Below are 24013 nucleotides of genomic sequence, written 5' to 3' on the forward strand. Positions count from 1 at the left end.
TTTCAAAGAAACTTGGCACAAATGTTCACCACACTGAGGCGACGAGCAGAGCACATGTTTTCGATGACTCGCTTCAAGGTCAAGGTCACACTTAGGGGTCAAAGGTCATATATGACTTTGCTTTGTGTATATTGCTATGCATTGCAGTGCTCTTATTTTTATTTGGCAGATCCCTTTTTGTTCTCTTACAATATTTTTTTTGAATTACTTTCCTTTTTTGGTTACTATCAATAGCTTATTTTGAAACATTTTTATTATTGGCAGTAGGGAAAAACCGAGACCACTTTTCTGTGGTACAACATGGATGGTACATCCAATTTTTAGATGTATTTTGACATAACTTTACCTGGTAAGATTTTTTTTTGGACTTAGAATTTTTATTTTTGGAATTTCTTCTTTTTGTTGTTCCTGTCCTTTGGGCTTCAACAGTAAAGTTCTTGAAATTTTACTCCCATCCTGATGTAACCCTTCGGGCGTATATTGCCCCGCTTGGCGGCGCTCTTGTTTAAAAAGTTAAGACATTTAGACAGATTTTTGTTGCAAAATAATTTGCTAATAATTAGGTTCAATACGTTCCTCGTGTGGTCCAAATCAAAGAAGAGCCACTTGAGCCGAATACAAAGTTAACGGTTTTCGACTAATTTAAAAATTCTTGTAATAATTATTTAAAGTTTAGTACAATTAAATTGTTAGAGCATAGGGAAAAGTTTATGCTTATTAAAATCACTCTTTCTATACTGCTTAGAAATCGTAGATTTAAAAAAGAAATGAGCGGCAAGTTTGTAATTTATTGGTTATTCGAACATTTTAGAAAAAAAGAAAGAACACACGTTGTTATAGAAAAGTGCATGTTTGTTACCATTCGATTTGATAAATTTATATTCCTAACTGGTGAAATACCGCATTTTTACTGCGAACGGTCAAATTCTTAAGAAGGTAAATGATTAAAGAATTCCATAAACGGTTGCCGAGATTCATTTGTAAATATCAGTTAGAAATGGCTTGTAGTTCTAATATTTAATGTTGTTCTTCGACCTTCGCAATGCATTATTTGTTTTTGAGTAATATATTCAAGAACAACAAATAAAAAAGTGTTAAGGTTTTGACAAGGAGTAAAGGTAGTTGAAAAACTGTTGCCTCTTGTTAAGCAACTGTTGTCTACTAAAAATTCTGTCTATAAAATATGACAAATAATTGGATTTAAAGTTCATTTTCAAAATCACAAAGGAACTAAATGAACTGTAGTCATAAGGTCGATATATAGTTACACATTTTTCAACACAGTTGCACAAACAATATTTACTATCGTAAAATGTTGGCACATTAAAAAAACTGCACATGTTCAGTTGGATTTCTTACTTGTGTTCATTATACAGGGCTCTATCAGAATGGAATCTATTAGAACTATTAAACATTTTTTCAGCGTAAATATTTTTATTTCACATGACGCAATTTACGTGGCGTTGTGTTGAAAATATGCATGGATATTATTTGGTTAAAGACGTTGCAGATTGCAAATGCATGAAATAAGAAGAATATTTGTTTGTTTCACATGTAAGATGGACATATGTTTCACTCGTGAACACTTTATTTTACATTTTCAATCTTGGCTGTGCCACTAAAAATATTGTATCTGAAATTCACTCGGCGAAGTATATTTCGATCTTGCACTGAAACAAACAAATATCCTCTATGCATATATGAATAAATTTAATAGAATATAATCTTCAAGCAATAATAAATTATAGAAATACAGCCAAATATGCTATGCAGTTAAGAAAGGAAATATTTGCAGATGTTGTTGCTTCTTAATAACTTAAATGTGTATTTTGTGATATCTTGGCCATCCTTTTCTGTATATTTTTAAATGGCCAAAGTTGTATTGTATTTGGTGATATGCCAATACATCTGAAACAGAAACTAGATTTGTCGTATATACTTAGAAAGTTATACCGCTAATGTAACAGATTTCAATAGTTTACAGAGGTTTAAAATTATGACAACATATATAGACCCAATGCTTTCACTTATTTTTGTTTCATATAATTCAAAAATATAAACAATTCAAATCAAATTATTGTGATTGTGATTACTATGATTTTCTTGTTCAATCATGGTATCAAACAGTTTTTTGTTCCCATCTACTCAAGTTACAAATTATATTTTTATTTGTTTTGTTGTTGTTGTTGTTGTATCAAGGTTTTATCATGGTATCAAACTGCTTTTTGTTCCAGTCCATTCTTGTCTTTACACCAGATATCCCCAGCTCTTCTGCGTTCTTGTATTGATTATGGTCAAGATATTCCTTCCCAACTTCATTCCATTTCCCCTGCTTGATCAAGTCTGTTGTTTTGGGTCCTAGATCTCCCCTGTATACTGCATTCACGACCGCCGTTTTCACATTGGAAGGCAGTTTGTCGTAAACATCTTTTCCCACTTTATTTCTTGCTCTTGGTTCATATATGTTGTCAACGTCATGCTGATAAATAACATAAAGAAGAAATTAGTATACCGTTAGCCAAATATCATGACATTTGAATAAATGCGTTTTGAATGTTGTGTTATGGCGTTAGTATTTATTTAATCTAAAACAAGAGTAGATACAAAACGATAAGAAAGTAAATTAAATTTCTGAAACTCGACTATTCCTTTACACAGGTTTGTAACAGTGGCTCTAAACGTGAATGGAATTTTCTGATGCTGCAAATTTCGGCTGCACTACTAATATATAGCACACCTAAAACGTTTTCGTAAGAAAACTTTCAACTGATTATTGATTCAACTGACTTTCACCACTAATTAAGCCAATGTGACACTTGAACTTGAAGACTGTTATAAAAGTATTTCTCATTATAGTTAAAACAACATGCATATATCATTGTATAACTGCTTTCTTGAAAATGGTATTAGGTAAAATATTATATGTATAATTTTTAATTACATTGAATAGAGCACGAGCTTGGTCTTCCGTTATTGTTTGCTGTCCCGACTTGACATTGTTGAAATCAACCCCAGGTACGATCTTCTCAAACGTTTCCTTGGCACCATCTCTGTTTAAATTAAACCCTATTCCTGAAAATTTTTACTTTTCATGTTTATTTCTATTCCATTTATGGACTACGAATTTGCATGACATTGTCTCAACAGGTTGAATATTGCATTGTTATGTAAAATGGTCCATTAGTATGTAAACGTATATTTCAGTACCCAGATTAGAGATATAACATTACAATGATTTAAGGATATCTTGCAAAACTGTTTAAAATGCAGTTTTTCAAAGTTAACAGAGTACCTAAATACCGCAGATTAACTACTGGAATTGTTACAGTTTAGAAATTAAATTCATCGTATGAGTCTAAATATTGCAGTACTGTAAATATTGAATGAGCAAAGAGAGTTCACTCTGTGTGTCAAAATGACAAGGGAGGTAATTTGTATTCTTACCTATGGTCGTGTCATGAACTTTTGGATTTTTTGGTTGAGCATCGTATGCTTTTATTCTAATCCCTTCATATTTTTCTATCACTTTCTTCATATCTAAATAAAAATATATATAATATACATCTTTTAAACACTGCAGTTAATGTTATTCATTGCTAAATTAATGTCAAATTTTAACCGTGACTAACGCAGTAGAATGCTATGAATACACACTTTTCAGAACTCAAGAAATCCCGTGTACTTACAGTTATTTGTAAATAACTGTACTTTCTAAATTCTGAAAAAAAGTATCTTTCGACGTCAGGGTGGCGAATCACGTGATCGTTGTACGTCATATCGCTATTCCGCAAAGAAGAAATTATCAACAAAAGTCGTCGATTCAAATCTTCAAATCAATGTAAGTTTTTTATTCCTCAACCAATTTCTATGAAATATGTTGCATGCGAAGGAGAAAACAGTATTCTATCTCACAAGTTAATGGTTTCCTTCTAGACCGTCGTTAAATATACAAACACCCTGGAAAACCTTTTCTACTCGGCTTGATCGCATTGGCTTATCCACCAAGAAAATGTTATTTTTGACATGTATTTTATAAAAATCCTGTTCCAGTGGTCATGTATTCGCAAAGAAAACTTCCAACGTTTTCTATTTACCCGAATGAAACATATTTAATACGAGTATCAGTGAAAAGGAAAACGTGTATTTTGTGAATATGCTAATCCATAAAGAAAACAATCAAGTCATTTTTTTCAGGAGCATGGCCGATCCAGAAACGGGTGATTTAGCTAACCTCTGTGGAACTTGTGGAAGAAGTTTTAAGTAAAAAAGAAATCTTTATACCCATGAGAAAGAGCATGCTGGTACTTTGCCGTTCCATTGTTGTGGAAATTCATTCGCTTCTCGCCAAATTCTACGACGACACAGGTAATAAGCATGTTTACACTAGTACAATTCGTAGACATATTAGTGATCGATCTGTTTGGCAACTATTGGTATGCTTTGTTGCTATTGTCCTTCAGTTTGTAAACTACGAATCCTGGCTATATCTTATACAGTTATAAATCGAATTTTATATAACTTTATAAAACCTGAGAGCATACGATGTACAGCACTGAGCTGACTAAATCAAATGTCAAGTCTCACGGGGGGGATTCAAACCTATTATATAGAGTTAAATAACAATATTTCGTGTTCGATATATAGCTTACACATAAATGTATCAATTTTTCATACATGTACATGTCCGCTAGTGTTGAAATATACCACACCATCCAGCATGCAGGATGGGCCTCGGACCTTGATAGGAATGAAATATACTTAGGAAATAAAAATATGTCTCTATATTTTATCAGGTGAATAATATATGGGCGGGACTTTGGATGCGTATTAATTGAATAACGAGTGCATAGCACGAGTGATTTATTACTCGCATCCAAACGACCGCCCATATATTAATCGTCGATAAAATATAGAAACATATTTATTATTTCGACTCTAACACGACAAAATCCGAACTATGTTTAACGTATTGCATCATTTCATTGTAACGTCAAAAAAAAAAAAAAAAAAAAAACGGACGACAATTGGACGCGCTTGTTTATATAGGAAATGTTGCGGGTCGTGTTAGAAATCTTGTTTCTTTGCACGTAAAAGTATGGCTCTGGCGAAAATTGTCACGCAATAAGTATTGTAATCATGGGTTCCATAGACACAATAGTCATCCATCATCCATGTACGTAGGGGTTCAACTTTGAAAAATTTAGAGGCTTGTAACATTTTTTTCAGTATCTCTCGTATAGAAAATAGGTACTCGATTGCCAAGGACAGATTATTTTATATATTATAGACAGTTAAACGGACGCCATGAATTACGGGAATGGAAATGGGTGGCTGGTTTCTATCCTAATAACGTCAGTTTTATGCGTAACCGAGCCCAAATGAATATATAGAAGAGGGCGCAGTTACACATACAACTGTCACATTGAGATACGAACCAGCTACTTCCGTTCCTGAAAATGATTGCGCTCGTGTAGCCTTCTTTATGTATTTTATAGAGAGTAGTATCAGGAAATAATTAATCCAGGTAATTCAGCGCATATGATTCTTTTACTGAGTGTCTCACTTATTCTATTACAGGTGCAGCGTTCACGGAGAAAACAAACAGTTTGTTTGTACCACATGCCACATAGAATTTTCTACACAATCGGGCATAAATGAACACGAAAGAAATGGGAAAAAAAGACCAGAAATATTCATGTGACATTTGTGGACTGAAGGCAAGCAAGTACTCTGGGCTGAAGTCTCATATGGCAACACATCAAGAAGAAAAAAGGAAAAGATGCCCTGTGTGTAATGCTGCGTACAAACATTTAAGTTCCTTATCTCGAGTAGCTGTTAGTACATGTAACTAATGTTTTATACGACGTATGTTTTAAACGAATATATATCAATATATCCTTGAAATATTTATCTCTGTTTTTACATTTTGTATCTCTCCATTTTAAAAACTCATTTCTGTAAATAGCAAAACCGCTTTGCAAGTCAAAATGAACGATTATGGTAGCTGACTTGGTGGATTAGCGTAAAATTGTTTTCTTGGTGGATTAGCATATTCACAAAACACACGTTTTCCTTTTCACTGATACTCTGATTTCGTATTAAATATGTTTATTTCGAGTAATTAGAAAACTTTGGAAGTTTTTTATGCGAATACATGACCACTTGAACAGAATTTGTATAAGATACATGTCAAAAATAACATTTTCTTGGTGGATAAGCCAATGCGATCGGGCCGAGTAGAAAAGGTTTTCCAGGGTGTTTGTATATTTAGAGACGGTCTAGAAGGAAACCATTAACATGGGAGATAGTATACTGTTTTCTCCTTTGCAAGCAACATATTTCATAGAAATTGGTTGAGAAAAAAAATCTTACATTGATTTGAAGATTTGAATCGACGACTTTTGTTGATAATTTCTTCTTTGCGGAATAGCGATATGACGTACAACGATCACGTGATTCGCCACCCTGACGTTAGGCGGAGTTAACAAAAGAATATCAAATACAGATACAAAATACAGATAATCAGGAAAACTATATTTTACATGTCACAAAGTGAGAAAAATGTGCATTTGGTTCGGTATTGGCTCGAACCCGAGACACTTCCTTACAGAGCGACTCGACTAAGTTAACCGACTGCCTCGCACATATAATTATCAATGTCACATGGTGAGTCAGTCCATCAGGGGCTTGCTGCCAAGTTGCTGGGCTTGTGTTCTACCGACTGAGCTGACATCTCAACATATTAGAGATTCGTCCACGAATTCGGGAGATTCACACTATTTCAAGCGTTGTAAGACTGACCAAGCACGAATGCCACGGTCCAACATCAAAGGGTGATATAACTGCAGTCAATGCGGACCCCTCGCTTAAAGGGTGATGGCTGTACTGACTGACCTTATTCTGACCGACTGTTCCCCATGTGACTAAATTCGTACCGTGACATATAAATCTTTAGTTAACAAGCTGCATTTCAGTTCAATAACACTGTTGTATTAATATTATAGTCAAACACAATAAGGTGTATACAGTAACAAATTCACCTGTACAGTACGAATTTTCATGCCTTCGTTTAAGAAACATACTGCATGTATATAGTTGTTACCTGTTTCGGGTTCCAATGCTGGTTTCCTCTCTGGTACAGTGTCTGGCTTGGCTTGAACTGAAGTATAATATAGTATTGTTAAGTTGAATGAATAATCTAAAAAAAGTTATGTTTCACTATTTTTAAGACAAAGAATAATACAAGTGAATAATAAATTTACGTGTAGATGTCAAATTGCCAAGGTTCATACATTGACTGTTTCTTTTTTAAATTGTTTCTCCAGATCAGATGCATTAATGTTAAATCATGTATATACTTTTATTTTGGTAAGACATTTGGTATATTTTCAGTGCACCATTCATTGAAGTATATTTGATCTTCAGAATTTACTTCTCGTAAAATGTAATTACATATAGTTTCATTTTAGGAAGTACGCTTTAGATCAGAGGCATACCCTTTGATAAATAATCAATGCTAAGATTTTTTTTTTTTTGAATTTTGTTTCCATTTGGTGTTTTGTTTTAGAAGGAAAAAAGTAGTCCAGTCTGATGAGGAAACGGATACATAAAACACAATATTGTGGTGGTTGGTTTCGGAATATTTTGTCAGGTAGTGTTTAAAAGTATTTCAGGAATTTTGATTTTGAAACGCAAAATGTGGCATTAAAATGGACCTATCTTGTAGTCGAGCTGTACTTCAGGTAAAGTAATAGTATACACTCTTAATATTGCCAAGATCTTCAGAAAAGGCAAATACGGTTGTAAGTAATCAACTGGGAGAATAAGAGCTGTCTTTGAATCAAAGCTATAAGTACCCTTTCACATCTGACCTTGAACATTTTGCTTTCTTGGCTGACAAAAATAAAATGAACCTCTGACATTGAGACGTTATAATATTTAACAAACGTTAAGACGTCGTCTTTTTAATTAACCCAACAAGTCACTTTAAAAAATATTAAACTTACGATCGGGTTTTGATGGTTGATTACTGCGTCCACTTGGAAATAAAGAGTTGAATCAAGTGATCATTTTTCTGTTAATATACCTTTAGTAAACACTCAATGTAAATTTCCAAAGATCAACAGGGATTAATTTTGAATACTACATTTCGATCAATGTGTAATGATTGCATTTCCAAAACACCAAGTGCAGAGAAGCATTCCAAATGACCGATCACAGTCGGTTATGACGCTTATGATCTCTCTTTCTCAAAATAATGAGTTCTTTCTCTTGAAGTATTATACCATGTTTCGAGAAAAGAAACGACGTTGCTATTGAAGATTCGTATTATACTAACTTTTCCGTTTGGCAAGTATCTGGGGATGTGAATTTTGATATGATTAAACAACTAACACAGGCCTGTTCGGGTGGTATAGCAGAGCGTCAACCTTCGAAAAATAGTAAAACTCTCGGTTGTGGCCTTGAGTGTTTACAATATTTGATATCACTATCGATGGCCTATGCTAGTTATATAACCATTATAGGTACCTGCATGTGACATTGCTTGTAACAATTTCAGTACGTGAGACAGTTATCACTTCGAGTAAGTGTAGGCTACTTCTTCTGTGACATCTTTAGAGCGCAATTATGATCTTTTTGTATAATTTAAAACGTTTCAATAGTTTTCTAACCAAGGTGTATAATTCCTTCTTCTACTATTCTATTTCAAGTAGTGATGTAGCAACAAAACTTACAATACTTATGTGTGCGCGTGTATCAATAAAATATTATTACATTCTTACCCCAGCATACCTTGTGTCGCAGGCTTGATCCTAAAAAGTATTAAAACAAAATATTATATGGAATAGGACTTACAATTTGAAGAATATTTGTTCGTTAACTAGTTAACTGAACTATAATGCATTCATAGAATGTGGATGGATTGTCGCAGCATAACAAATGACGCATTAAAGTAAAAAAGCATATGGCTTGTATGTTGCACCATATCACGTTGGCTTAATAGGAGCACAATATTGCTTGGTAGAAGTATCATTGCATATAGCTTGGTAAGAAATCTACATACAATTGTATTATATTTTAGCATATAGAAATGACATATCTCCTGGTAAGGCCAGATATATGACATTCCTTTACATGAGCTCCATCGCATCGAGCTTGATAGGTACACTATAATATTATGAGGCACCATGTATCATGCATCACTTGGTAGAGGCATTATGCTATAAGTACTGATGGGAGCACCATAACATATAGTTTGGTATTAGCAAGATGTAATATGGCACGGTAGATGTAGCATAGCATGTTCCTTAGTATTTTGCTAAGAAAGAGTAACATGGCATATGGCTTGGTTAGGCCTCATAGCCAGTCGTTTGGTAGAGCTATCGTAGAATATGGCTTTGAAGGAGGTAGGTGCACATGGCTTGTAACTTGGCAGAAGAATCATAGCATAAGACTTGGTAGAAGGATCATGACAGCCTCATGGCTTGATAGAATATCAAATATATTTAACATACTAGATCCGTTGCTGCTTCTTCTGCTGGAGCCCCCCACCAATACGCTAAACCTATTCTTTTTGATATAAATTATGTATTTGAAATATGAAAAGTTTGCGTTCTAGAACTATCAAACATTCTTTTTTTTCAATATGCATTACAATGCAAAAACGATCTGGAAAGATAGCAATATAGATATTAAAAAAAAGAAAAAAACAAAACAAAAAATACAACAACAACAACAACAATATTTTATTACTTTGATATCGATGATATCGATGCTGCCAATATATGTTAACATAAGATTTTTTCTTCATTTCTAGTAAGTAGTAATTTATATATACATTTCATGGACTCCCTGAAAAATTTATATTTTCAACTTAATACTAAATAAATATAACTCCTGTAATTCGAAATATATATGTATGGTACTTATTGATATATGATAAATAATTTCTGATTTGTTTCTTATTGATTTCAAGAAATAACGTAGACTTTTGCTGTCAAATTCCTCTATCTATTTTCAGAATGATGGAAAGTATATGATTGTTATTTGCAATCATCTCGCTATTTGGACCTTTTGTTTTGCTGATAGGAGAGCGTATACAATGTTGCCATGGTTACGCTTGACTGGCAACTTTTATCTTTCCAATACTAATGTTGTCATAGATGCCCGTGATTACGCTAGAGTAAAGTCCGATATACGGGTGACGTGCACCGAATTTTATGTAGTTATCTGGACGTTGTAGGCGAAGAAAACGTTTAAACTGGGCGTTGTTGCGCACGGTATGTCGTCGTCGGAAAATTGAGCAGTTATTAAGTTCTGCAAATATTTGGCTAAAACGTCAGATGAAATTTATAATTACGCGCAGACGCAAAGAAACAGTTTTGTTACCTGTGTCCTGGGCTTCAAGTGGTAGAATATTTGCAGCTAAAAGAGGAGGCAGAAAACCCCGATTCAATGATCTGACGTCACCGCCAATCCATGACGTTTTGGATTAAAACCAAGACTCTCTGTGCGCAACGTGTCTGAGATGTTTGATTTAAATGCTTGGACATTTTATTGTTTCCTAACTGAACAACTGATGATGTCTATGTCATTGTTTATCACAAGTAATGAAAACAATTAGAGGTTCTAGAAAGAAAAGGTCCTAAGAGAAAAACAGTACTTGAAAGAAGACTGAAAAAAGAACTGTTCTATTTTGTTTTGAAAATTTCTCACTGAAACTGTTCCGAGCTATACTGCACTCTCAGAGCTAAAGATTTTAAATATTGACAGTACAATTTGTCAAACATTTAATGAGATAAAGTTATTCAAGAAATTTAATTTACATATATACACCTTTTTACAATCGTTTAAGTGACAAGTCTACTATTACATACGATCTTTTCCCTACTTTATATTTTTTGTATGCAGTTGCACATAATATGCAACCCTACAAGGTTGCAAGTAGCAAATAAATCACTTGCCCGTGATAAAATAATGCTTGGAGGGGCACCCGGGGTCTTCCTCCTCTATCAAAGCTGGAATGCCGCCATATGATCTATAATTGTGTCGGTGCGACGTTAAAACTAACAAAAAATATTACCTCTTAACTTAGGTAGACATTTCTGAAACTGACCAAAATGGGTCGTTAGTACGAGATACGACGATGAAATTTTTTTATCAATGAAATGTCATCTTTGGTTTCATTGACAGCGTGACACATACCTATTTATGTTCAAGTTATGGCCCATTGAATGCAGTTTCTAAAAGTGTCTAGGTCATAATAGGTCGAGGGTAACACTCAAAGAATAAAATATAGGAAATGACAAAAGATTTATAATTAAACTAATAATAAATATAATAGTTTTCATCATTATATCTGATTCACGCAGTTTCTACAGGTCATACGCCATTTAACTCACACACTCCGGAAAATACGACCCGATGTTCCACTTCACTACTTTCACTCCAAAGAGCTGCAACCAGGACAGAAACTTAAGTTTCTGTACGAGCTACGGACCGAAACAAAGAACATCAGTGCCCAGTACCAGCTATGGTAACGTGATGTCTTCCAACATTGGATACACCAGCATCAGAAATGTTTTAAGTACAACGGCGAGGACTTTGAAAAGAAAAAAAGATGTAACGCAATAGACGATCATTCGCGTCGTTAACGGCGTTAAAAACAAACACAGTGCGCCGAGTCCGAGTAAGTGATTATTTTCGAGGAGACGTAATATATTGCAATACTGTCGTACTCACGTCTAATTTAGACTGCAAGTAATGGTGTATATTTGTATCATCATTTCAACACAGTAAAGCTCATAAATGACATTGACAAAGTCTACGTTATTCTTTAACTGCCCTCGTACAAATACCTTCATTCAAGACACAGAATAGCACAACGGCAAATAAAAGCTTGTTTATGTCCATCTTCTAAGTCGCTTGTCTTTGGTCCTGTTACAAAAGAAAAGTTTACAAGGTACGTTTGTACTAGGTTTTAAATAATGAATTGACAACAATACCAGTTCACTCTGACCTATATCATGCATTTAGATGAACCCGTAACTCAAAGTCATTTGCGAAATGCGCCGTATTAAGTACTTGTATATAGAATATTAAATAATAAGTGTTTCAATAAATACATGTACCTTACATTACTGAAGCAGCTGCCTAAAATATGCACACAGATGCATACATCCTATATACTTTAAATTTTGAACTTCAACTAGCACTACTTCTAATATTAAAAATCATTTAATTTGATACGGTATATTAGATAAAACTTGTTACTAATTTCAGGATTTTTTTAAATAAGATGTATTATTTATTCAAATTTGTCGAAAAGGTGGCATTAAATGCGTACGTACAGAATTATTGAAATGCATATAAAACTAAAATGGTACTAATTCGAGGAGTTTTGTATTAAAATGTATTATTTATTCAAATTTGTCGAAAAGGTGGCATTAAATGCGTATGTAGAGATATTTATTGAAATGCATATAAAACTAAAATGGTACTAATTCCAGGAGTTTTGTATCAAAATGTATTATTTATTTAAATTTGTCGAAAAGGTGGTATTAAATGCGTACATATAGAATTATTGAAATGCATATAAAACTTGGTACTAATTCCAGGAATTTTGTATTAAAATGTATTATTTATTAAGAATTATTGAAATGCATATAACAACAACTTATACAACATCTTCACTCGAAAGAAACGACATGTTTTCATACCTTAACTCTATGGTGTATTTTTATTGCATTATTTTATACTCATAAATTCAATATATCAGCACTATCTTTTTTTTTGCCATTATTTTACTTTAATCTAGATGACGACAACTATATTTTCAGTGTTGAAATCCTCTTAGAAGTCAGGATTCGGCATTTGACAACTCATACAAAATGTTATAACACTTTCTAAATATGATCATTTTATTGAGAACACAGACCACAAAAGTAAATCACAATATCTATATAACTTTTTCAATCTTTATGATAAAAGTCACCATTAAAATACAAACTTTTCTACATGTAATGAAAATGCAAGATACCTGAGAAACTTCAGTTTATGACAAAATGTTTTTTCTCTTAAAACTCAGTAATGCAGAAGACCAAATTTTTGAAGGATGAGGTTACCTCTCCCACAGCCACCTCACCATAGATACCCCACCTCCTACAGATAGGTATGCAGACATACATACATACATACATACATACATACTAATTAACCAACAAGCATACATTTTTAAGGCCGAAAGAGCATTTTAAGAGAAGTTGTTTGCTCGCTACGCTTGCAAACCTGTTACCAAAAGTAGTATTTTTAGCTGAACTCCAGGAAGACCAGACAACATATTCATTGTCTATTAGTTGTACGAGATATTTTGCTTCGTTTCCTTTTCTCTAACCATCAGACTATTTTTACCTTACATTAGGTCTAGATTGTTATGACCTTTTACCGAAAAACTGTTTAAAAATATTTTTGAACTTTATCAGACATGTTTGCTTAAATTTACATCAGATAAGTCAAAAAGATGTGTATAGAATACCTATAAGCATAATTACCTATTAGGTCAAAAGACTCGGGTATGCGCATGATTTCCAAAAGTATGATTTTTTTTGCATTATTAATTCCAAAAATATGAGAGATTATACATCCAAAGATACCTCAAAATACACCAAAATTATTCTACCATTCAAACTTTATCAGGGGTAACATGCACCTACACCCCCTGATTTGTCCCTTAAATTTATTTTTGAGGTATCGTTCGTACAATTTACATATATATCAAATTTTTAATCAATCTATTTTGTTCAAAGCAGCGTGTGACAGTACTAAAATGTAGAACCTATAATTACGGCCAATCTGCTTCTTATTCAAATACTTGATCCAAGAAGCTTGCATCTAGCTATTTCCTATGTACTCAATACAATACGTGGACTTTATCTGCTTATTAATTAGTTAATAAGAAAAGAATAAAACAAATAGTTTGAAAAAAAACCGAAAAAAAAACCACTTATCTTTGGATTATTCTGAAAAAACCATTGTGACTTTCACAAAAAGCAAAATTAGAATATAATGGCTCAGAGAGGAATCCAAGCATCTACCCAACGCCGCCAACCAAAACTGTCGTCCTACCGTCCCTAGAAGTTCACATGGTCGGTCCCTTTCCCTTAACGGCAAATTCTGATCTTCAAGTTATGAAAAAATATGTCTAAAAAGAACATCTGATCCCAAGATAAAAGCCAGTCTCTTACCTTTCACAATCCCCACAGAAGTTAAAATGGTTGGCCCCTTTGTACTAAGGTAATATTCATGTTAATGATAAGTAATGGACAACCCGTCTTTGTAACAAATCTGTTAGGCCAGATATATGTTAGAAGTCTTAAACATTTTTTTAAAGTTCAATTAAATATAAATCCTTTACCGAATGGTTAACATTATTTAAGACAGCTGACTATTTCAAATCACTTTGTTCAAGTTTCCGCTTATAATGTAACAATAAAGTTATTTTTATCCCTTACATAATCTACCTATTATAGTTTAAATAAAATTATAACATGGTTTTCCTACAAGTTATCTGTCGCTCAAAATAGAACTTTAAAGACGTGTCAGGGGTAATAGCGTTTCGTATTTTTGCCAATACCATTTATGCCATTTCGACATGGAGACTTACTCACCTGTCCCGAATTATCTGCAAGTGACTGATGCGTCTGTATTCTTTTATAGCATGAGGTTAGACGTAAATCAAAGTATTATTGAGGAAATAATAGAGAAGCTGTCAAAACGTGTCCTTTAAGAAACATTTGAATAACTAAAAACAGTTGTACATTTTGTTATTTATTAAAAGGAACAAACTATCTCATGAATAGAGCGTTCAAATGCATGTAAGATTTTCAGATGTATTTTAAGAATTCATGTAAATCTCCGCAAAATACTTTGAAGCGAAACAAAGCTGTTAACGGCAAAATAAAAATACCTAAAATGTTAAGCAGCAGTATATATTTTTGTGTCCTTGTGGCTATTTATTTCAACTATATTTCAACAGAATTACCTTCTCAATACTCCTATTAGTTTTTCAGCACTGTACACAATGAACACGACAAATGCGAATATATATCGCTTAAATCGCTTTAAATTACGTCCACTACGTTGGCAATTGTAATTCCTATTAATATACTGATATTATCATATGACACGAAAACTATTGACGCGTAGAATCAATATCGCCGAATACAACTTCTGTCTGTATTTGTACAAGCTACTTCATATAATGAAATTCAAAACTAAAATTAATGTTTAATAATAAGAGTAGTCCAAACAGTTTTTCAAATGCATCGATACATTTACAATTCACAGAAACTACTTCAAATCACTTTGTTCAAGTTTCCGCTTGTAATGTAACAATAAAGTCATTTTTATCCCTACATAATCTACCTATTACATTTTAAAGAAAATTATAACATGGTTTTCCTACAAGTTACCTGTCGCTCTAAATAGAACTTTAAAGACGTGTCAGGGGTAATAGCGTTTCGTATTTTCACCATTACCATTTATACTATTTCGACATTGAGACTTACCCACCTGTCCCGAATTATCTGCAACTGACTGTATTCTTTTATAGCACGAGGTTAGACGTAACTCAAACTATTGTTGAGGAAATAAGAGAGAAGCTGTCAAAAGGTGTCCTTTTAGAAACACTTGAATAACTACAAACATTTGTACATTTTGTTATTTATCAAAAGGAACAAATTATCTCATGAATAGAGCGTTCAAATGCATGTAAAATTTTCAGATATATTTTAAGAATTCATGTAGATCTCCGCAAAATACTTTGGAGCGAAACAAAATAAAATAATACCTAAAATGTTAATGCAGCAGTATATATTTTTGTGTCCTTGTGGCTATATTTTAAGAATTCATGTAAATCTCCGCAAAATACTTTGAAGCGAAACAAAGCTGTTAACGGCAAAATAAAAATACCTAAAATGTTAAGCAGCAGTATGTATTTTTGTGTCCTTGCGGCTATTTATTTCAACTATATTTCAACAGAATTACCTTCTCAATACTCCTATTAGTTTTTCAGCACTGTACGTATGCGACAATGAACATGACAAATGCGAATATATATCGCTTAAATCGCTTTAAATTACGTCCACTACGTTGGCAACTGTAATTCCTATTAATATACTGATATTATCATAATTATGACACAAAAACTATTGACGCGTAGAATTAAGGTCGCCGAACACAACTTCTGTCTGTATTTGTACAAGCTACTTCATATAATAAAATTCAAAACTAAATGTTTTATAATAAGAGTAGTCCAAACAGTTTTTCAAATGAATCGATATATTTACAATTCACAGAAACTAACAACCTCATTTTAGTATTGTGTTCGTTGTACATGATAATTGTACATGATAATATATCATAAGTTAGTTTTTCATGATTCTGACATGGTTGCAGTAATGACCGCTAGTCTTGCATTAGTTTCAAAATCCGCTGTCCATTAAAAATTCTTATTAATTTCTCTAGTGCTAATTGAATTAGTGTCTTTACACAAAATTGGGACGCAATCTATGTAGCTAGAAACTCTGAGCAAGTCAAACTTGCTCGAGGGATCATAATTAAAAGACCTTTCTATGTTGAAAAAGACCTTTTAATGTTGAATAAGAACACATTTTGTTGTATTAAGAGACCACTCGTGATTAGAGATTACTTTTTAGCCCTTTCTTTCGATAGTGGTAGTTTGTTTGAATAGTTGTATTGGGTTCAACGCCGTTTTTCAACAGTAGTTCAGTTATGTAATGGCGGGCAGTTAACCTTACCAGTGTTCCTTGATTCTGTACCAGTACAAACCTGCTCTCCGCAAGTAACTGCCAACTTCCCCACATGAATCAGAGGTGGAGGACAAATTATTTCATACACAGTGTCTTTTAACAAATCGTCATGGATAACACACGCCCCGCCCAGGGCTTGAACGCACGATCCCGAGATCATATTGAGCTATATGTAAGCGGGCGGGCTCTTCATTAGTAGTTTCTTAATGCAAGTTGTGCTGTAAAGATATAAATTTGACCAAAAGTCTGCCATCTATATCCAACAATATGCACAATTACTTTCACCCAAGCCCATGCACCATTATATCAGCATTCACTGAACCAACGCCAGGTCTTGCACAACTCTTTTTCTCATGACGCGTCATCACAAACGTCTGTGAGACTATAAACTCTGAGTACATGTTCCATGTAAGTTAGATTATTGTAGGATAGGTTTTTATTCAGCTATTTTCTAAATGACACTTTGATAAATCCTTGGTATATCGTTGAAGTCTTCGGCCTGAGACCTTGGGTTTATAGCAAGGCCAATATTAGAGATATCAAGGTTGCTGACTCCACTATTGGTTATAAAACCACTTTTGGTGCAAACGTCTGGCATACAGAGATAAATGCACAGCTATTTAAGCTTTGATTTTTTTTATTTGAGGGTTGGGGTGGGGGGATGAAGGGTTTCGTGAACTTTTATGCATAGTTAATAAAACATTATAACTCGACCCGATTTGTTCTCCTATTAAACAAAGAAGACTGCAAACTGCATTTTTAATCAACAATTTATTTTTCTGACGCCACAATTATTAAGTCATAGCTTCAGATGGCATAGCGGCGCGCTGGAAAAGGAATGAACAGAAAACAGGCACATCTTTGATAGATATCGTCAAGGACGTACATAATTATCATTGATAACGTGTTAGAATCGAAATACTATATCTCAAACAGTAGTAATGTGCCTATCCTCGAGGAGTGTGACGTCATCATTTTCTCTATATATGTTATATATAAAGCCGCCATCTTTGTTTCGGAGGTGGGAATTTTGAAACTTGCACGGGTGCGACTTAATCAATATGTTTACATGTCGAGAATTAATATTTATAAGTAGAAGCAGTCTATGACATTATCGATTGTATATATAAAAATCCCAATATTTATTAAATTAATTGTTGGGAATGATGTGAATAAATTGTTCTGGTGGCACTGCCTTTTGTTAGCTGTCTGTACCGCTATTCCGATAATTCAAAGAATATCTTATCAACCTCGCATGTTTAGCCTGATTAACGATACCGTAAATGTAAAAAAGGGCATAAAAATGAAATGGGATCTTTCACATTCGTATAATTGTCCTATCTTTAAGGAAAAATTATATAACAACTTTAATATTAATAATTAGTTATTATTTCCTTTAAATTTGTGTTGATTTAGTTTAACCAAAGCAATTAGAAAATACTTATAAAATCTTGAAGAATAGAAACGAATGACGACCGTAAGTAAGCATCTTACTGTATTGTTGTGACATTTGCATAACACCGTATACTTAGGACGGCCGGCACATTATTTATACAATCTCGCCATTGACAACACGGAAAATAACGTAAGATGATCTTAAACTTGTTTTCCGGAAGTAAATAAAATGAAAATGAATTTTCATTGGTCTGTAATCAGGGTTCACGCGCAGGGATTACCCCGTCTAAATGTATGCGTTTTGCTAATGGGGAGTAAATTTTCAGCAGTTTTTAACGATTTGTAAATACCCGGGCTTAGAACGACATGTCAGCTTATCATCTACGAAAAATATTTGCACTCAAACAAAAATCCCACAGGGGTCTGTAACCGAGCAAGGTTATATGGTGATTTTTGGAAATTCGTGTAATCGTTCAAAAGGTCCTTTTTGTTGTTGTCTAAAAGTGTCAGTATATATATATGCATCGGATGTCAGATATTTCCTTATTTGAAAGCTGCAACCTAGACATTTCAGAAATATTTTTTTCGTGTAATAAATGTTGATTCTACGGAAGCGAGAAAGGGCCATCAGACGATAACACGTTTTATCACATGTTTGACGTCGCGGGAGTGTAATAAGCCATTAAATAAAAATGACAATACACCAGTGTAATAAAGCTTTGACGTTGACGTCGTTTATAGTATAAAAGACGTTGGTCAAATTGACTTGTTTATATAGTAAAAGGAAGTAGATTCTTTTTATGTTTCGATAGGAAAATCTAATGTGATAAAAAGAATATAACATTTGCGACTTTCCACATTGAATTTATTAAACACATTGAATAAAATCGATAAAATTCTCGTCATCATTTTATTCAACTCGTTTAATAAATTCAATATTAAAAGACGCTCATGTAATATCCTCTATTTATTACTTGAACTGAATAGTTGGAGTGAGTCTGACACCAGTATGAATGCAACACCTACAAAGCAACCACAGAAGAAACAAAACACACATCAAAATGAATTGAAACAAGAAGACAATGCAATGAAAGATATATACAAACAGTTGAAAGAAATAAATGAAAAACAGACGAACGTTATGACAAAAATGATCCAACATTAAAAACACTAATCAAAGACAACATCAAACAAATGGAAATGAGCTGCTGGATTCAGTGATAAAACGCACAGAGATCTTAGAGAAAGAAAATTTTGATAAGTAAAAAGAGAACGAGCAATTAAAGACAGATATGAAAAAAATGCAACAAAACATGGGCACATTGAAAGCTGAACAAGTGAAACTGAGAAATGACATGAAATACAGTGAGCGCAAAACTTACGAGTCTCTGAATAATCAAGAACAGTGCAGTCGAATCAACAACATACGTATCACCGGTATACCTGAGGAATAATTCCTCCAAATCATGAATAAAAATATAGAACAAGTAGACACTGAAAATGATGAAAAACATACTGAGACTGAAAATACAGGAAAAGATGAAAAAGCAAAAACGTATGCAAAAGCTGCGCAAAAGTCTGCTGATGAAAAGAAAAGCTGATGAACTTGTTCATGAAAACGCGGAACAGACCACCGATATCGTTATCAAGAAGATCAACTCATATATACCAGGGATAAACTAAAAACGAGAGGACATATGTATTAGTCATCGAATGTCGGGCAAACCGCCCAAGCCAGGTGATAGGCCCAGGCCTTTTATTGTTCAATTCATGTCCATGCTGACCAAAGACAAAATAATGAGAAATCGCCCATTGTTCCCGAAAGCAATTTCCATTATGGATGACATGACATCCCAAAATTACCAGGCATTCCAATCGGTTAAATACAAAACACCAGATCTTGTGAAGTCTGTGTGGTTCAGGAATGGGAAGATATTCTACAAGAATCACTTTGACATTGTACAACAAGTACAGTGTCAGGATACTGGTTATATGACCCAGGGAAGTGCCTACGCCTTTAGTATCTTGAACAATGGTTTGGGTCCAATCGCTAAGGTGACTATGTCTTAGACTAGCTGACAAACGATGTAGAATGTCCTTTGTTAAAACGTAGAGCTGGTGACACCAAATATCTCATATATAGATTTTTCCTCCGGCTACCTTGCCTAAATGATTCGTGTACCAGTGATTCGTAAGTGATTTCTTATTATGAGCTAGACAATTTCAGGTATCAAGCAAATCACTAAATGTTTCAAACTAATAACTTCAATTAAAAATGATTAGCTTAAACTCCTATAGGCTGGAGACTCTATACTTGACTGGTCTTTTAGTTGAAGTTCCCGTCAGACAATGTCTTTGAATCAACAACATACGAGTCCTATCGCATAGATGCTCGGCCTCTGTCCTCTCAAACTCTATATAATTGCCCTGACTCCTGGATGCTCAGCACCTATATGCTATCATATGTAGTATTCAACTACCATATAGGAATATCCCCGATGCCTTGGCTGTACTTCGCCAGTAATGCTGAACCGTCTATAAGCTGGAACTCTCTTACTATCTGAGTAGATTACCAAACCCTGGGTCTCCGTCTCAGTTTCCCGATTCTCAGCCTATATATGCTATCGTATATAGCATTCAACTACCCTTAAGGTAAAACTTCTATGCGCTGGCCCTATAGCTCGAAACCTGGTTGAAATTCTACAACTCTTCTTTAGTCTACGAACTTCAAACGTCTTCTTTTTAATAATTTATCCGCCCTGACAGGGTAACTGCAATAGTCTCCTTATCAAGGTACTGGGATAAATTATTAGTTGAATCCTCGTTGTGTCTTCTTCAGCCGCTGGATACCGAATGCGCTCTCTGTCATCCATCTTCCTATTTATACCCCAGCGGACGTGCTATTTTTAGAACTTGTTTCTGATTGGTCCAAATTTAAACATAACGTTTTTCAACGAGTACTTGCTCTATCAAATACCTGGTTCCCTTTAACTTTTGTATATGACATAATGTGTGATGCTGGGATCCAGCTATCCATGTAATGAACCCAAATCAGCCACAAATGACCCAAGTTCTATTAATTACAGCAATTTAACAATAATTATAGCAATGATAGCATGGAAAGGGAGTCAAGCACTATCTGTGCTTAATGTGTTACGTTATCAATATATCAAACATACATATTATTTTGACATACAGCACAAAACGTTTGGATGGTGGTTAAGTGCACCCTGGCCAGAACGCCGAGCGAATGCCTCTGGCTCTGGAAAATACTGTGTAAATCATGACATGAACTGATCATGACATGAACTGTGCATTTTGTATAAACCTATTAAACTATTTAATATACTTACAGGTGAAAATATTTCTAAGTGCTGTGCGCACTATATGAAAAGAGAACTTTATGTGGAAACAAACAAAAAGTGAAAAGTATTTTATCAAATTGTGCATATATGAAACTATCGCATAAACATATACTATTAAATGTTCCATGACACGAGTTATGTGTAAACAAGCATATAATAATGATATACTTTTATGGGACTATAACATATTGCTACTGCTCATATACATGAAACTTTTGCATAAATATGTAGACATAGTATTCTGAAAAAGGTACAAATATGATACTTTTTATACTGGTATAACATTTATTGTCTAAGACTGAAATTCTGTCTGGCATATCTGTAGGTTTAGACCAACTATAACAGGGCTTTTATAAAAAAAGACAAGTCTGTGTAAAGCTTTAATGCATAGCACCATTTAAAATTGAAACAATCATGTCAACAAGTCTTTTCTTTCGACTTTCGCTTTTTTACTAAAAAAGACTAGTTTTTCATACAGGAATTATAAATTTATTCTTCAACCAATTCCTCCTTTTGTTCTTTCTCTGCTTTGTAATTGAAGTAAAGGGCAAAACGTGGATCTTTGGTAATCTGACATCCCTTGATTTTGACATTGGTCAACTGTCAAAATATTGAGGGCAGTAATGTTTACAAAACAACTCAATCGGTATAAAGGTATATGACCTATGTGTATGCACCACTGATAAATTATTCTTCCAATACACCACTCACTAAACTTTTAACATTGGATTACATAAAAGACAGTGATGTTCAATCATTATACCTAGTTTCTTTTTTGTTTTTGTTTTTTGTATTGCGTGATATTGAGGTACATATAGTATTTATTTTGAGAAATGATGCAAACTCAGTTTATTAAAAAGTAGCACAGTTTCCAGTATTCTATGTTTTTCCAATGCTTCTACTAGCTCCATGACGCATTTCAACTAAAACAAAAGATACATATGGTATATACTGATAAATCTGTATTTTCATATACAAATTAAACTCGCTTTAATGTTTACAATCATGTTCATATGATGAATTGTAAATGAGCAAAAGTATTTTGTATTTGACAAAACGCAAAAACCATGGGTATATACCTTTATCAAGTGCAATGAAAATCACTAGTGCATTACTGATCATGTTCAAAATAGACTATTTTTAACACAAGATCAGCTGTGAATGAATAGTAGGTAGCTAATTATAGATCTGGAAAACCTATAAAAGTAAGATAAATTTGGTAAAACTAATTTAATATTAAGTATGTAGTCTGTCTTGGAAGTTGAACTGTCTCTTCTTGCTTTTTGTGTCAGAAAACACATATTTATTCATGAGGTGTTTTACTTATTCAATTGATATTGAACTATCTGTATATACATGTAAATAGATGCAACAGTCTCGAATCGGCACTATGTAACATAGTATCCAGCAGATATTAACTAGGTATTGGAGGACGTAGTCCCATAAACGGTCAGTACGGCATGACAGTGTGGCCACCTGTTTATTAGTGCGCTTCCATGTTGGTCAGTAACTATTTTTATCCCCCGCCGATGAAATCGGGGGGAGGGTGTTGAAATGGCGTTGCCCGTGCGTGCGTCCGTGCGTGTGTCCGTCCGCAGCCATTTCTCAGTAACTAGCAAGCAGAATTTTGTCAAACTTGAAATAAACATGAACCAACATACTGCGATGATGCCTGTCAAGTTTGTTTTTGATTGGTCAATTTCCCTTAGATTTATTGCCCTTGATTTAATGAAAAATGCCCAAAAATGTCCGTCCGCAGCCATTTCTCAGTAACAAGCTAGTAGAATTTCATGAAACTTGAAATAAATATGAACCAACATACTTCGATGATGCCCGTCATTTTGTTTATTTAATTGGTTAATTATCCTTAGAGTTATTGCCCTTTAATTGTTTAAGAATCCACAGATTTGTACATAACAAACCAACCAATTGGAAGAATTTCATTAAACTTCTTTTATTCTTTTCCATGAACATTTATCATAAACATGTGAAGTTGTGGGTCAACACGTTGCCTTTGTCACACCCCATCCCCCTCCTACCGCCACCCCAAAAGATTTGTTTTTCATTCCTTTCTATTCTTGTTTCAAACCTTCTACGAATATTTATCAACATGCGAAGTTGTACCATTCCCCCACCTCACTCCTCGACCCAGTCATGCCCACCGCCCTGATCATGCATCCCCATCCCATTTTTTTTTTCATTTTCAATTTTCCATCAATATTTATAATCAACATGTGAAGCTTTGTACCCTCACCCAGTCACCCCCGCTGCCTCCCCCCCCTTTAAATTGATTTTGACTAATGAAGTTATTTGCTTCTTAGTAACATCCTTAACTGTTTGCCGGGTATATTTTTTTTGCCATTCCTCACCACAAACCCTTTCGGCGGGGGATACCTATTCATCGAATTTGCTTGTTGTCTTTCA

General features: G+C 33.9%; 1 protein-coding gene across 1 annotated transcript; it reads right to left on the bottom strand.

Moving 5' to 3' along the window:
• Positions 1–774: 774 nt before the first annotated feature.
• On the bottom strand, positions 775–17230 carry LOC128549334 (uncharacterized). Its single transcript, XM_053525933.1, has 7 exons — positions 17115–17230; positions 15041–15154; positions 8794–8813; positions 7103–7159; positions 3445–3537; positions 2942–3072; positions 775–2479 (listed from the first exon to the last, which is right to left on the bottom strand). Exons 1-7 carry the CDS (start codon positions 17228–17230, stop codon positions 2195–2197), a joined length of 816 nt encoding a protein of 271 aa, XP_053381908.1. The 3' UTR covers positions 775–2194.
• Between the last annotated feature and the right edge of the window lie 6783 nt (positions 17231–24013).

Source organism: Mercenaria mercenaria, chromosome 16 (assembly GCF_021730395.1).
Source record: "Mercenaria mercenaria strain notata chromosome 16, MADL_Memer_1, whole genome shotgun sequence".
Taxonomy (NCBI): Eukaryota; Metazoa; Mollusca; class Bivalvia; order Venerida; family Veneridae; genus Mercenaria; species Mercenaria mercenaria.